Genomic DNA, 14,307 nt, shown 5'->3' on the forward strand with positions numbered 1-14,307 from the left:
ACAAGGGTGAGAATAAGGATGGGGCCACAATTTTATTCACAGTGTTTAGCTGGAGTGAAGCAGCCCTTGTCTAAAAGGTTTCTGTGTTGCTAGTCTGCTCCTTTCCTAGTCTTTTAGCTAGAGAGAGCAGGATCTTTGTTGGAAATTTTGTTGTCTGTATTATTAGTGTTTTGGGGTTGTAGCTTCTCCAGCACCCAGTTTAGGATATCTAAAGCAAAAGGAAACCCAGGGAAATTACCACTATGTCATTACTCAGGTCCCAAGGTCCTCAGGTGGTCTGCCCTCTTCCTTCTACCTCTTAATCTTATGTTTGTTTTATATATAGTTTCTATGAGTTTAGTTGTGCTTAGTAGGAGAAATTTTTAAAAAGGCATCTCTCTCTTCCATGTTGTCTGAAATTGAAACTATTATTTTTATATCTTCCAGTGTGTCTAAAATATTTCAAAATAACTTTTAAAAATATTAGATGATGCTGGTGAATCTTATTCTTTAAGATTCTTGGGGCACAGCGACCTACTCTCTGCACCCCTACTTCTCCAAAGAGCATTGCCTCCCTTCTCCAGCTCAGCCTTGTACTCTCCTCCACGTTCCCCCTCCCATCCTCTCCCACCCGCCCCAAGAAAAGAACTTTAACCAGCTCCTGTTGAGAATAGGGCTAGGTGGAAGAGAGGTGGAACAAATCCTGTTACATCCAAATTTGAGTTACGGGAAAGGGGGTTATCCAAGGAGGTCTTGATATTTTTTAAAAAGGAAAGCATTAGAGGATCTTGATATTTAAAATATTTAACAATTAGTACAGTACTGTGTGAAGGATCTTGTTCCCATGAATCATCATGCACAGAGGAGAGAACATTTACCAATCCAAAGGGATGCATTTCAGTGTTTTAACAACCAGGATAGTCTTACTCGCACATATCAGTTGAATACCAGCCTCATCTATAACTACTCACCTTTTTTTCTGCAGATAGCAGGAATTTAAACCACAAAGATGATGAAAATTGCTTATAAACCTATCATAATCAGAGTCCAAAAAAAGGGTGAAATAAAAGAAATACCTGATAATCTTTATTCCTTCATATTGCTAAAGCAAGTTGAGGTATCATGTTGGTCAGAAGTTAAATGAAACTCTATAATTTTTTCATAATGAAAAGAATAAAATATTTCAATCCTGTAAAGTATACACTAATGCTATAAATGGACACACTGAAATTTTAAGAGTACAATCTCCACTGGCTTTACCCCCAAATCACTATGTATGTAGCAAGGCAGAGATCTTGGGAGATTTTGCCATCTGATATTTCGTTGCAGGAAGCAGCTGGAAAATTCATTCATAGCTATGGGAAAAACGCTAAGAATAACTTACATTTTTAAAAAGATAGACACTACTCAGAGAATCACAAAAGAAATTGATGGAGAGAATTAAGGCATATAGAATATTCTTTTGTAGGTAGTTGGTTGAGTGAGAAATAGCCAGGATCCATGGAGAGGTAAGACAAAGGGACTGGACATGATCAGAGCGAGTTTTCCACAATAAGATTAAACGTCAAGTACTAGTCTACTTGCGGCCCTGAGGGATTGGAGGGAGAGTGGGTTTCGTGTTGGAACCTGGGCAGCTGATGCCTGAGATCGTGTGTCTTCTGTGTTGCAGAGCCCCTTTTTCACATGGAAATGCCTGTTTATGTAGTGCTGTAAAACATTAAGAAAAAAAGACACAGTATGTATAGTTAACCCCTTGGTACACTAAACGAAGAAAATAAGCACTGCATGATGTAAGAACCAGGATAATTTTTAGAATTCATTCATAACAAACTATAAGAAATAAATGAGGGACTTCCCTGGTGGTACAGTGGTTAAGGACCCACCTGCCAATGCAGGGGACATGGATTTGAACCCTGGTCTGGGAAGATCCCACCTGCCGTGGAGCAACTAAACTCGTGTGCCACAACTACTGAGCCACCACAACTACTGAAGCCCTGCAATAAGAGAAGCCACTGCAATGAGAAGCCTGCACGCTACAATGAAGAGTAGCCCCCACTCACTGCAACTAGAGAAAGCCCATGTGTAGCAACGAAGACACAATGCAACCAATGAATAAGTAAATAATTTATATAAAAAAAGAAATAAATGACACCCAAATAAGAAAAATAAGGGATGAGACTGAGAATATATCATGTGTGTGGTTGGACAAACCTTGGGCTATGTAGACTTACCCAATGACAGAAGGATGCTACAGCAAACAATTCCTATGCTACTCTTTTACCCTGTTCACATCCTCTGTAATAATGCCCTGCACCATATTCCTTTCCAATTATATGTGAGCAGACTGAGCACGCCTACACACCCTGAAGTCCTTCCTGGAAAAACCTCATGTAACGCCCTTTAAGATTGGATTGTTCACCAAGGATAAAGACACCAAGGATGAACCACAGAGCTAGGTTTCTTTGGGGACCGGGGAAGCAAGAGGAGTTTGGAAGATAGAGACTGTAGGTAGAAGCAGAGTTGTCAGAGTCGAAGCCGGGTTCTCAGTGGGGAGAAGGCAGTGTAGGAGGGATTGAGAGTGAGACAGAGGATTCTACAGGAAGTGAGCAAAATGGAGCGACCTGTAAGATGAGATCGGGAAGACCCAGCTTATTAGACAAACCAATGCAATCCAAAACATTAAAGGCAAAATGGACCTTTCTAAGGGATATGTGGAGCAAGAACGGCATATTCCTTGAGAAGATGATATCGTGTTAACAGAGGACAAAAAAAAGAAAAAAGGGACTTCCCTGGTGGTCCAGTGATTGGAACTCCCCACTTGCACTGCAGGGGGTGCGGGTTCCATCCCGGATTGGGGAACTAAGATCCCACGTGTGGCGCGGCCAAAAAAAGAAAAAGAAAAAGAAAAAAGAAAAGGCTCCTTGTTTTCTTCTCTTTTTTTTTTTCATCATGGAGATATTTTTTTTAAGCTGGAAAGGGTAACAAAAACATCTAAAGCAAACAAAGGCCCCAAAGAAGAAAGAAGACAGTAGAAGAGCAGGCCTCCCTTCTGCGTCAGTTCATTTGTCCACACCCAGGTAAGCTACATCCCAGGGTGCGGAAGTAACTTACAGAAGTAATTTTAGAGTGTCTGGTCTTTGAGAAATCATTGCGATGAGAAAAGTACTGGAGGCAAATAAGATTGCCATTTAAAAAATGGAAATAAAGATCTACAAGCCAGCACAACTGACTTTAAACCTTAGCAAATTCGAGTTTATTAAAGAAATGGTTTGTACATTCAGAAAGTACTGTAGTGAGTGATAAGTGTTGGAAGGGATTTTCAAAGAAAAATTATTTCAAATTAACTTAATTTCCCTTTTACTCAGACAGGGTCAACAACCTATAGCCCCTGGGCCAAATCTGGTCTGCAGCCCCTTTTAGTAAATAAAGTTTAATGGAAATCAGCCCCCACCCATTCATTTACATACTGCTTATGGCTGTACTCACACTGCAATGGTAGGGTTGAGTAGTTGCAAAAAAGTCTTTGTGATCCACAAAGCCAAAAGCATTTACCATCTGGCCCTTTACAGAAAGCTTGCTGACCTCTGAGTCAGAAAATATGACTGATCTAGCATAAGGCACGCATCAAAGTTTCTTGTGTGACTGCACTAGAGAGATGTGAGTGAGAGTTGCAAAGCAGGTAGACACTCCCTGGAAGTCAGTGTCCAGAGAATTGTCACAGGATGTTACTCCTGACCAAGTCCTGGGTCCCAATGACAATGACAAAGGCATAGGTGGCATGCTTGCTGGCTGAATAGAAATCTATAAAGTAGTAAATACGGAAGATGACTCAAGACCCCAAATGATCTAATCAAGTTTGGGAATGTGGGGCTGAAAGCAAAAGGATAAAAAGCTTAAAGTAGAAGTTGCATTTATGTAAAAAAACAAAAATCAACAGCACATATATTGGATGATAAAACCTTGGTTTGGTAGTTTGTGGGGAAAAAAAAAATATATGAGGGTTTAACTGACCCAGAGCCAGGAGTGTGATGTGATTTCTAAGAAAATCACCACAGAGCAATGATGGCAAGATGGCAGGTTAGGAAGCGGCAGGCCCTTGTTCTCCCAGGGAAACATTAAATGAAAAACTAGAGACTAGCTAAAATAACTTCACAGGAGCTCTGGAAATCAGTCAGTGATCTACAGCAACCAAGTGAACGCCCAATCACGAAAAAAACACATTAACGAGGGTAGGAAACTTCATGACGTTTTTACTCACCTTTGCCCCTCTCCCTCCCAGGGGCCTGAAGTACAGTGTGAGGGGAGAGGGGCCTGGCTCCCAGTTCCCTCCTGAGAACCCATCTAGGGGCAGCCTGATTGGTCTCTGGGCCACCTAACTCAGAGCCCAGATGGCCAGAAGCGGCACACCTGGGATCTCAGGTTAGAGGAAGCCACAGGAAGCAGTGGGCAGGGCTCCTGAAAAACCTCGAGGGGAGGGGGCACAGACCCAAAGACGCCTGGGAGAAGAGATTCCTACGTGGAGAACACCATAGAACAAAGAAGGCCCCAAGAAAAAGCAGGCGTAAGACGCTTAGGGAAATTAATACAGTCATTTAAAAGCATCTGTGTATACTGGGGAACTGGAAAAAAGCACACACAGAGGTCAGGGAAAGGGCGTGCCCGGAAAGGGACTGAAAAGATCTTGAGCCTTCACACTGGGCTGATTCTGGGCTCAGAACATGCCCCACCAATTCGCGAAGGGCTTCCCCTGCACAGAGCCAGTCTACGTACTGGGAGAGGTAGCTGCTTTTTCAAATGCCCAATTTTTAACACAAGACCACAATGCACATAAAGAAACAGGAAAACTTGGCCCATTCAAATGAAACAAATCTCCAAAAACCATCCCAGCAGAAAACCACAATCGTCCATGTGTATAAAAATTTACAGTCATAACACCTAGCAGATATCTAGTACTTTACTTCTCACTTACACCATACCCATCTTGCTGGTCCTGTATTATTATATCATGTACTACATTATAATATATGTATATATTACAGTAATACAGGGTATTACTATACTATTGTGGGACAGATATTATTATTCCTAAGGCTCAGACATTAACTGATTTGCCCAACACTGTACACAGCCAGACAATAGTAGAAAGGGAACCAGAACCCAGGTCTTCTGATTCGTGACGCAATATTCTTTCCACAGCTCCACCCCACAGGTAACAGCCTCGCTTTGCTCTGGCCAGACTATGTTTGGAATGTAGTTTTCATTTCTAAGTATCCAACTTATAAGGAAGGATACAGGTAGAGTAGAGAAAATGAGATGGGAAAGGTCTGGGGACAAGTCCTATGGGAAGCCAGAACCATGATGAGCCTTGGTCCAAGGCTTCTGGGTTCCCTCGGGCTCTGAAATAGCAGCTCACAGCCTTTAAGGGGTTCCCAGAACACTTCCTGCATCCTGTGAGATGACATAGTATGTCTACTTGAGAATGTGGGATTATTTCCTGGAACTTGAGTCTTGGGACTTAGAAAAAATTAATAAACAGAAACCTCAGTGAAATGGAGTTGGGAGACCAGAAGGGAGAGCTCTCGTGCCCTGCGACCATAGCAGAGCCCAACAGGAAGAAGAAAGTCTCCTCTTCTTTCCTGGCAAGGACTCAGTCAATGAAAAGCCATGGACTCTTTGTTTACTAAAGCTCTCTCAATTCCTTTCCCTCCCTATAAAAAGCTTTCTCCTTTCTTTGCCTTGGGGGGCTTTGCGTGTGGCTCTCTGTGGTTGTAGACCCCAAACTGCAAATCTCTGCTTGATCCCTAATAAACCCATCTTTGCTGGAGAAATACCTGGCAGTCTATTTGTTTCAGGCCAAAAGATTCTAATTTATTGCTTGTGTCCTCCCTTATGAGTAAAATGCTTGAAAATATCCTATCAGTCAGCTGACCTGAATACAACTACACCTGAAGAGGGAGTCCACCTTTGAAATGGTTAGAAGGTGCCTGATTCAGGACCTTCCTTCTGGAGATGCCACTTACCTAACACATCTGTACTCTCTGGCTTCCATGATCACCTGAGCAAGCAGGGGATCCTCCAGTCTTCTGGGCTCATGCAGACCACCCCACCCCACCTCAGGCTACTAATGGTGGCTCCTCCTAACCCTCAGATCCTAGACCATATCCCCCAATGTATTCATTCCTCTATCAGTTGCTCACAGAGCCCCATACTGGGGTACCCTCTCCCTTTTCTATTTTTCTCTCTGGCCCGTCACTCTCCCCACACCGTTTAAGGTCTTCACTCAATGTCCTTTTGAACACTGCCAGACACAAAAATGCAATGGCCATCCTGTCTGCTCCAGGAGATATGCATTCACAAGTCTGTTGCGGAGCAAGGTGTAAAAAGGAGGTGAAGGGGAGGGGCTGACCTGATCCTTCAAACCCAAAGCCGTCAGGATTCCACTGGACCCCCAGAGTAATGTGAGAGCTTCCCTGCTTTTCTTTACCTTCACTGAATGGAGCCCAAGTTGTTCTCCTTCAGAAAGCACGTGCCGCTCACCCCAGAACACCCCTGCAGGTAGTGTGGCCACATGGGCAGAGTAGTAGAGTCCACTCTAAGTAGCCAAGTAACCTTGGGCACAGTCCTGATCTTTTGGAACTTTGTTTCTTATCTATTACAACAGGGGGGTAAATAACCCATCCTGCCTCAAAGGAGAGATTCTCACTTTAAACACTCATTTAATTTGAAAAAATCAGAAACAGAAAGACAGCGGGAAATAGATATAATTATAATATTCATATTCATATGAGAACCATATGTAAATGACTCATACCTTTTAGGGCCTGATCCTCAATATCACCTATTGATTCTGGGTGTGAATAAATACTGTCTTCTGGAGGCTGAAAAGGCAAATCTTTGGACCATGGACAAGACTCAAATAATGCAGAGCATTTCATGGAATCATTGGAATCCATGCCACTGAAAAATGAAAAAAGAATGATATCTTTGAGTGCAAAACCATTAATGGCCATATGATCATTGAGTTATCTCTGTTAAATTATTCAATAGTTTGCAAACATATCTCTATTGAGCTAAAGTTTTCAATGATACGTAGGTACCAAGACCTATTAGCAGCTGACATATTAAGTACTATATACATTCGCATAAACTTCTCATCCATTATACAAAGCATCACTGAATATTTGCTAAGAGCAAGGCATTGTGAGAGGTGCTGGAGTCTAGTATAAAACAAGATGAGTCAGGCACGGATCCTAATTCCTAGGACTTTAGAATCAAGTGCAATTATATAGGGCAGTCGCTGCTATTTCAAGGACAGAGAAAATGAAAGTGTGTTAGGGCGCCTGATTTGGACCACACAGTGGGCATACCTAGTGCTAGTCTTTTGTCCCCCTTTTAGGACAAGGTTGGGGTGTGATCTGGGAGCCTGAAGCCTCTGCATCTGGGCCAGTGTGCTTCCTACCCGCAGGCTGCTCTCCTCTGGGCTCCACCTGCTTCCTGGCTTCCTCTCAGGGAGGCAGCTCCACCAAAGGGGAGTTCACCCCGCAGAAAGAGCACCACGAACAGCTCAGCTTTGTTCATGTCAGCATTAGAATTATTTCTTGTATTTATTAAATAGCTTTTGTGAACTATTTACCTCTTTTCTTCATTTCTCTTTTGAGGATCTAAATGTTTTCCATATCAATTGATGTGAATATATATGTTATATATTATATATTGAATTGAATATATTTTATACTGAATTGTGTATTATAAATTGAAAATATAACGTTATAGTGAATGTTATATTCAATATTATATGTTAGATGTTACATATGCTGTATAGCACATATATTATACTATATATGTTATTAATATGTTTTATATAGCTTCCTGTTTTCTAATTTTTTTTTGGACCTAGAGCAACTTAATCAAATGTCATCAAAATATAGTCATCTTTTCTTCTGCAATTTTTATCATTTCTTCTTAAACATTTCATTAGCACTCTAATCAGCCTACTAAATACATGTAGTTAAAAGTAAGTCATATTATATAGAAGAGCTTAAAATAGAAAGTAACAGTGACCTAATTTCATTCTCCTGAGATCCAACCACTAACTGTCTGTTTTTAGATATTCTGACAATAATCTTTTTATTTCTAAATAATATGTCACTGACTTTTATTGACTTACCAGTTTTAAATGTATCTTTGATAGAGGTTTCTGCTATGACTAGAAGAGATTTAGCTCACTTAATAACACTGCCCGCATTTTTCTCCCCACAAACAGTTCTATCACTATTTTCAGTTCCTCCATCGGTCAGATCTACACCTTCATGTCTTATATTTAAAATCCCCATTTCTTGTTCCAGCAACAGCATATCATATACACTGACTTGCCATCTCCGCCTCGTAAATTTTGTCATCGGAACTTTTCACTGTCAAAGTTGATTGTATTAAATTTTGTATTTATAGTTATGTCTTTTCATCATTTAGCCAAAGGTTGATTTAAGATGTTGCAAATCGATAATTGTTTACTGCAGAGCCTAGTAGTTGGCTATGATTATGCTTTCTTCTCGGTACTTCCAATGTAACGATTCCCATCTCAGCAAAGAAGTACGAGTCGGATCAAGTTCAAGTTGACCTCCACCTGTTCATACTCCACATTTAACTTCAGTTCATATGCAGCAGTAGCAAAGGCTGATGCAAATTGGGTCTATTCAAGTTAAAGCCTGTTATTTAAATGAGGGTGTCCTCGCTACCACAATGATGTTATGGCCACCAGAGATGTAAAGGGTAGAAGCAAGCCTTTATATATATATATATATTTATTTATTTATTTATTTATTTACTTTTTTATTGGCTCTGGTGGGTCTTTGTTGCTACCTGCAGGCTTTCACTAGTTGCAGCAAGCAGCGGCTACTCTTGGTTGTGGTGCGTGGGCTTCTCATTGCTGTGGCTTCTCTTGTTGCGGAGCACAGGCTCTAGGCCTGCATCATTAGTTGTGGCACATGGGCTCAACACTTGTGGCTCGAGGGCTCTAGAGCGCAGGCTCAGAAGTTGTGGTGCACGGGCTTAGTTGCTCCATGGCATGTGGGATCTTCCTGGACCAGGGCTCGAACCTGTGTCCCCTGCATTGGCAGGCAGATTTTTAACCACTGCGCCACCAGGAAAGTCCCAGAAACAAGTCTTAATGAGGTGTCCCCAGGAGCTCTATCACTGCAAACACAGTCCAATTAGCTCTCTGCCCGTCCTTGACCCAGGATGAAATACTGTGGGTGGTGTAAGCGTATTAAGGGGACACGTCCAATGTGGTTGAATGGCAAGCAGAGGTTGCAGCTCCTGGGTGGTAGTTCGTGGCTGGAATCCAGAACCAGCTCTCCTGGAAGTCTCCCATGCTGCTGAGCATGGACACTGGCCGCTCGCTGGACCAAAGCTTCCTATCAACTACGGCCAGGGCCAGATGGCACCAACATTCCCAGGCAGAGATACTCCAGGATGGGACAATCTCCCTGGGCCTATGGGTTCTGCTGAGAGGTTTTGACTACTTGTTGTCAACTAGAGAAGTCTGACGGCTTGCTGGAAGGCAGGATTCCCTCTTGGTAGGTTGGACGGAGTTCTTGGGTCTGTCTTCTTGTTGCTAGACAACGGCTTTTGGGCCCCCTCACAGAATGCTAGCCAGCCTCCTTCAGGCAGAACACCCACGCTCCTAGAAGATGTTGTTTCCCAATCTTGTGCTCCCACGTGAGGTAAGTGAGCTTGTCCAAGAAGCACTTCCTAGAGAAGTATATAAACTGAGGCCAGTTCTGCCAACATCTGGACTTTCCAGTCACTGAACAACTCTTCCCTCTATCCTTGCAGTGGAAAAGGGCCATGATTAACCCATGCTTGGGATCTTCTCTCTAGAAGTATAACTAAACTGAGTCTTTTTCCCCTGAACACAGCCTTAGATGCATTTACATTTTATGGGCTAGATCTTTTATTCCAAATTATAGAAGCACAAAGATGTTCTTCCTTCTTTTAGTGAAAAACATAATAACCCACAGATTTTATGGCCAAGTCTCTAAAGTGATATAAATAGAGCATGTTGAAGGGAACTTAGAAAGAAAATGGCACTAAAAATTTCACTGGATTTTTAAAATACGTATTGTATTTGTTCGCTATGGTTGCCGTAACAAAGTACTGTGGACTGAATGGTGGAAAGTCATTGTCTCACAGTTCCGGAGTCTAAAAGCCTGAGATCAATGTCAGTACGGTTGGTTCCTTCTGAGACTGTGAGGGAGAGTCTATTCCAGGCCTCTCCACTAGCTTCTGGTGGTTTGCTGGCCATCTCTGCGCATCCTTGGCTTCTGCATCACCCTAAGCTGTGTGTGTGTCTATGTCCAATTTTCAAAGGTTCACCCTTCCCAAGTATGACCTCATCTTAACTAAATATAATACATCTGCAATGACCCTACTTCCAAATAAGGTCACAAACTGAGGTACTGGGGTCAGGACTCCAATATGTACATTTGTGGGGAGTCACAATTCAACCCAAAACACATATGTTTTGGTCTCTTATTAGAAAATAATACTTCTTCATTTAAAATACACACCAAAAAAGGGATCACAGAGCAAGTTCTGCCTTTCAAACAATTACTTTTCCTTTGTATCAAAGGAAGTATTAATAGTAAATGAAAATGCTTTGAAAGTCAGGAGTCAAAAAGTGGCCGGGTTGAAAGGCACATGTGTTACCACATAGGAAGGGTCAGACTTGAGTGAAGCTCTGACCCACCCTTTTCACTGTAGGAACAGATGATAGATAAGCCCATTGCAGCCTAGTAGGCATTTTTTCTTTCTTTCTTTCTTTTTTTTTATTATGCTATGGACTGAATGTTTGTGTTCTTCCCCTGCCCCACCCCACCCAAATTTATATGTTGAAATCCTAACCCCCAATGTGATGGTATAAGGAGGTGAGACCTTTGAGAGGTAATTAGTTCAGGAGGTAAAGCCTTCATGAATGGGATTAGTGCCAGTATAAGAAAAGACAAAAAGACAGCTTGCTTCTTCTCTCTGTTTTCCACCATGTGGGGACACAGCCTGTCTGCAAACCACAAAGAGGACCCGCCTCAGAACCTGGCCATACCGGCCTCCGATCTCAGACGTCTCAGCCTCCAGAAGTGTGAGAAATAACTGTCTGTTGGTTAAGCCACTCAGCCTACAGTAATTTGTTTTAACAGCCTAAACTAAGACATTCTTTCACTATATTCCCATCAAACTACCTAACTGTACTAAAAATTCAGAGTATGAATAAATCCTCAGAGACCTACAGTTTCAACATTGTCACTATAATTAGTCAACTAATTGTAATCTAGAGTCTCTAGTATCCAGTGAGATGTGCAGATTTGGGTGGACCATTTAGCGGAGTCTGTTGTTTTTATCATCAAATTTATGAAAGCAAAGCCAAAGTGTTACAATAATAAAACTCAGAAATAAAAGCATTATTCATTTTTTAAATTGACATTCTCATTATGACACATCACTGTCATAAAACATCCCTTTGCTGTGGCAGACTTTTGAAATGACATTTTAAAGTTATATTAATACTTCAAAAATTATAAAATGCTCATTGTTGAAAATATGGGGAAGAACAAAGAAAATAAAAATTGGCCATAGCCCACAACTAGAAGATAATAACTGATAATATTTTAGTATATATCCTTTTAGTGTTTTTTTTTTTATACATACACATAAATACTTTTAAACCTACATTTTTCTGGATATACATTTGCACCTGACGTTTAACAAACCATTTATATTATAAGCATTGATTTTACTTAACTCTTTATAATTTACCTAAAATTTGTCTTAACATATAGAGTGATACGAGAAACTTAATTGTATCTATAGGACCAATTTTTCCCATTTACTAAATGTTTCATCAAATTCTCATGGAGTTTTAATAGTTTTTTTAGGATATAAAAATAAAACATATATATCCTATGAAGATGATTTAGAAGTTACAGAAAAAAGATAAAGAAGAAAATAAAATTAACTGATAATTCTAGAGGAATACCCACTGCTAATGTTTTAGTGTGCTTGCAAAAAAGAGACACTTCTTGTCTATTTTGTTGCCATGCATTCAGACAGACCAAACTCACTGACCCCTTCCGAAGAGTTCTTCACTTGGTTCTCTGTCACTGCTCTGGCCACAGATGACTGGATAAAGGATGGTTGCTTGACATAAAGGCAACCAACCTAGAGACCAGCTTGTAACCTGCGAGGGCTCTGGCTAGAGATTCTACCCAAGAGTGGCACCCGTAGTAGATGGTGATTGACTCAGATATTTGCTTGGGAAGTGTGGATTCAAGACCTACAGAGAGGTAGTGAATGGTAATGGCAGGCACAGCTGCAGTAGAAATGGAATAGAACAGAATACCCACAAAAGCCAAGCACTAAAATCAGTGGCGGAGGGTCTGATCTAGTCTGTATGGGGCTCTCGACCTAAGCACATTCAGGCTTTGAATCACACTTTGACATATTAAGCCTTGGGACCCAGGAATAATGGCCTTTTGCAATACAGGAAGAGATTGGCAGACGTCACTGCTTGCGCTCCACAATGGATTCTCGATTCTTCCACCAATGGTGACTCGAATGATCTCTAACTGCCCCTGCATCGGTGTGTCACTCCCTCACGTTTCAAAGTCCCAAAGAGAAGCTTCTTAGGTTCCTGTTAACCTAGGTTATAAGCCCGTGCCCCCCCCCCCCACCCCAGAGGGCCAGGATCTATTCTATTCGAATTCCATGGTGGTAGTTGGGGCCTTATTCCCCAGCTTTAGGAATTCTCTGAAATCTAGGAATGAGTGCCACCATTTTAACTAACCAGCAGAAAATAACTTATTCTGCCCAACAAAACTCAACTCACCTCTTTTCAGAAGATCCATAATAATCTCCATAAAGCTGGAAACTTTTCTTTAATTCTAAAGCTGTAAAATAATGTAGACTTTTGATGATGGGTGCTGGTACTAGCCCCCTGAAATCAGAAATAAAAAAAAAATCTACGGGATTTTGTAGTGATACCAAGCATACACACATGTAATATCTAAATTCTGACTTTTACATCCCAAGTAAATGCATATGCCAATAAAATCTATTTGGAGTAATATAATGTATACACTCATAAACATTCACATCAGAGCTTATCTTAGACACTGGCATTATTACATTCTAATTTGTAGATTAAGCAAGTCTGTATTTTTCTGAATAGTCCTTATCCATTAAGACATTAATATAGGCAGGTTATCCTCCTACTGCTTAGTACATATTCTATTGTAAACCCTCATTCATTTGTTATGTGAAGTCCATATATTTATCAACTGTTATAAAAACTGAAACAGATTTTCCAGTTTTGTTTATAATGTACTGCTTTGAAATAATACCAGAATAAAATATTTACAAAAATTCTAATATTGTACTTTCAACTGAACTCTAGTATAAAATATTTTTTTTTCATCTATACTAGCCTATTTCCCCAGAGTGACTTGAAAGAATCATTAACTATTTTTAGTGAATAAAGCCTACTGGTATTCACTCTAGATTTGCTAAAAAGAGTTGCTATGTGCAAAGTAGCCCAATTGCATATAAATGCATGCAAATTCAAAGCATCCTTCTGCCCTAGTATAACCCATTTGGAGCTCAGATTTAAAACGGCTCAGTGTCCACAGTGTTTCAATAAGCATAGCCACTCTTCTGGTCTGAGGTCACACAGGCCCCAGCTTTAGCTGCTCTGGGGTACACTGCCCATCTCCTGGCCACCACCTCCCATTCCCTCACCCCCTCCCTAGAACTCTGTATATTCCACACAGCCTGCCTTTGAATCAAACGATTCAAAGATAGGTTACCAATGTGGAGAAAATTAATCACACTTTTTTGGCTATATAGCAGACAAAGACAAAACTTACATTGGTTAAAGATTTTTAACAGATAGCTTAAAATTACAGACAATAAAGAGAAATGAAATTGAAAAACATTTTTAAATGGCTTTTCTATTCTGCTTCCTTGAATCACTGCACTTTTAAAAAGCTCTTTAAAACACTATAATTAAGGTCTTGCCAGTGCTCTTAGTAACTTTCTGAAAACAAGGACTTCACTTTATGACTCAAATTTTCCAAAAGGTCACACAGAAAAGAGAATTCAGAATACTGAAGCCTATAACATTCATGAGAAAATAAAACACAAACATTTCATAAGCATCATGGTTATTCATTTTTAGTAAATTTTAAGTCTAAATGTGCCTCTTCACATGTAATAATTAATAGTACAATAATTATTATAGCCACTAATATCTATGAAGCCTCTACTAAGTGTCAGGGACTA

At 40.6% G+C, this 14,307-nt stretch overlaps 1 protein-coding gene across 2 annotated transcripts in view; it reads right to left on the bottom strand.

The window, feature by feature from the left end:
* Positions 1–1,456: 1,456 nt before the first annotated feature.
* LRGUK (leucine rich repeats and guanylate kinase domain containing) overlaps positions 1,457–14,307 on the bottom strand; it is a 101,184-nt gene continuing 88,333 nt past the window's right edge. For both annotated transcript variants that reach the window (XM_057733039.1, XM_057733038.1), the window contains exons 18-20: positions 12,857–12,964; positions 6,791–6,936; positions 1,457–1,686 (exon numbers count right to left, since the gene is read on the bottom strand). In XM_057733039.1, coding sequence (XP_057589022.1) covers positions 1,556–1,686; positions 6,791–6,936; positions 12,857–12,964 — 385 coding nt within the window. In that variant the 3' untranslated portion in view covers positions 1,457–1,555. The remainder of the gene's footprint in view (positions 1,687–6,790; positions 6,937–12,856; positions 12,965–14,307) is intronic.

Source organism: Hippopotamus amphibius, chromosome 4 (assembly GCF_030028045.1).
Source record: "Hippopotamus amphibius kiboko isolate mHipAmp2 chromosome 4, mHipAmp2.hap2, whole genome shotgun sequence".
Lineage (NCBI taxonomy): Eukaryota > Metazoa > Chordata > Mammalia > Artiodactyla > Hippopotamidae > Hippopotamus > Hippopotamus amphibius.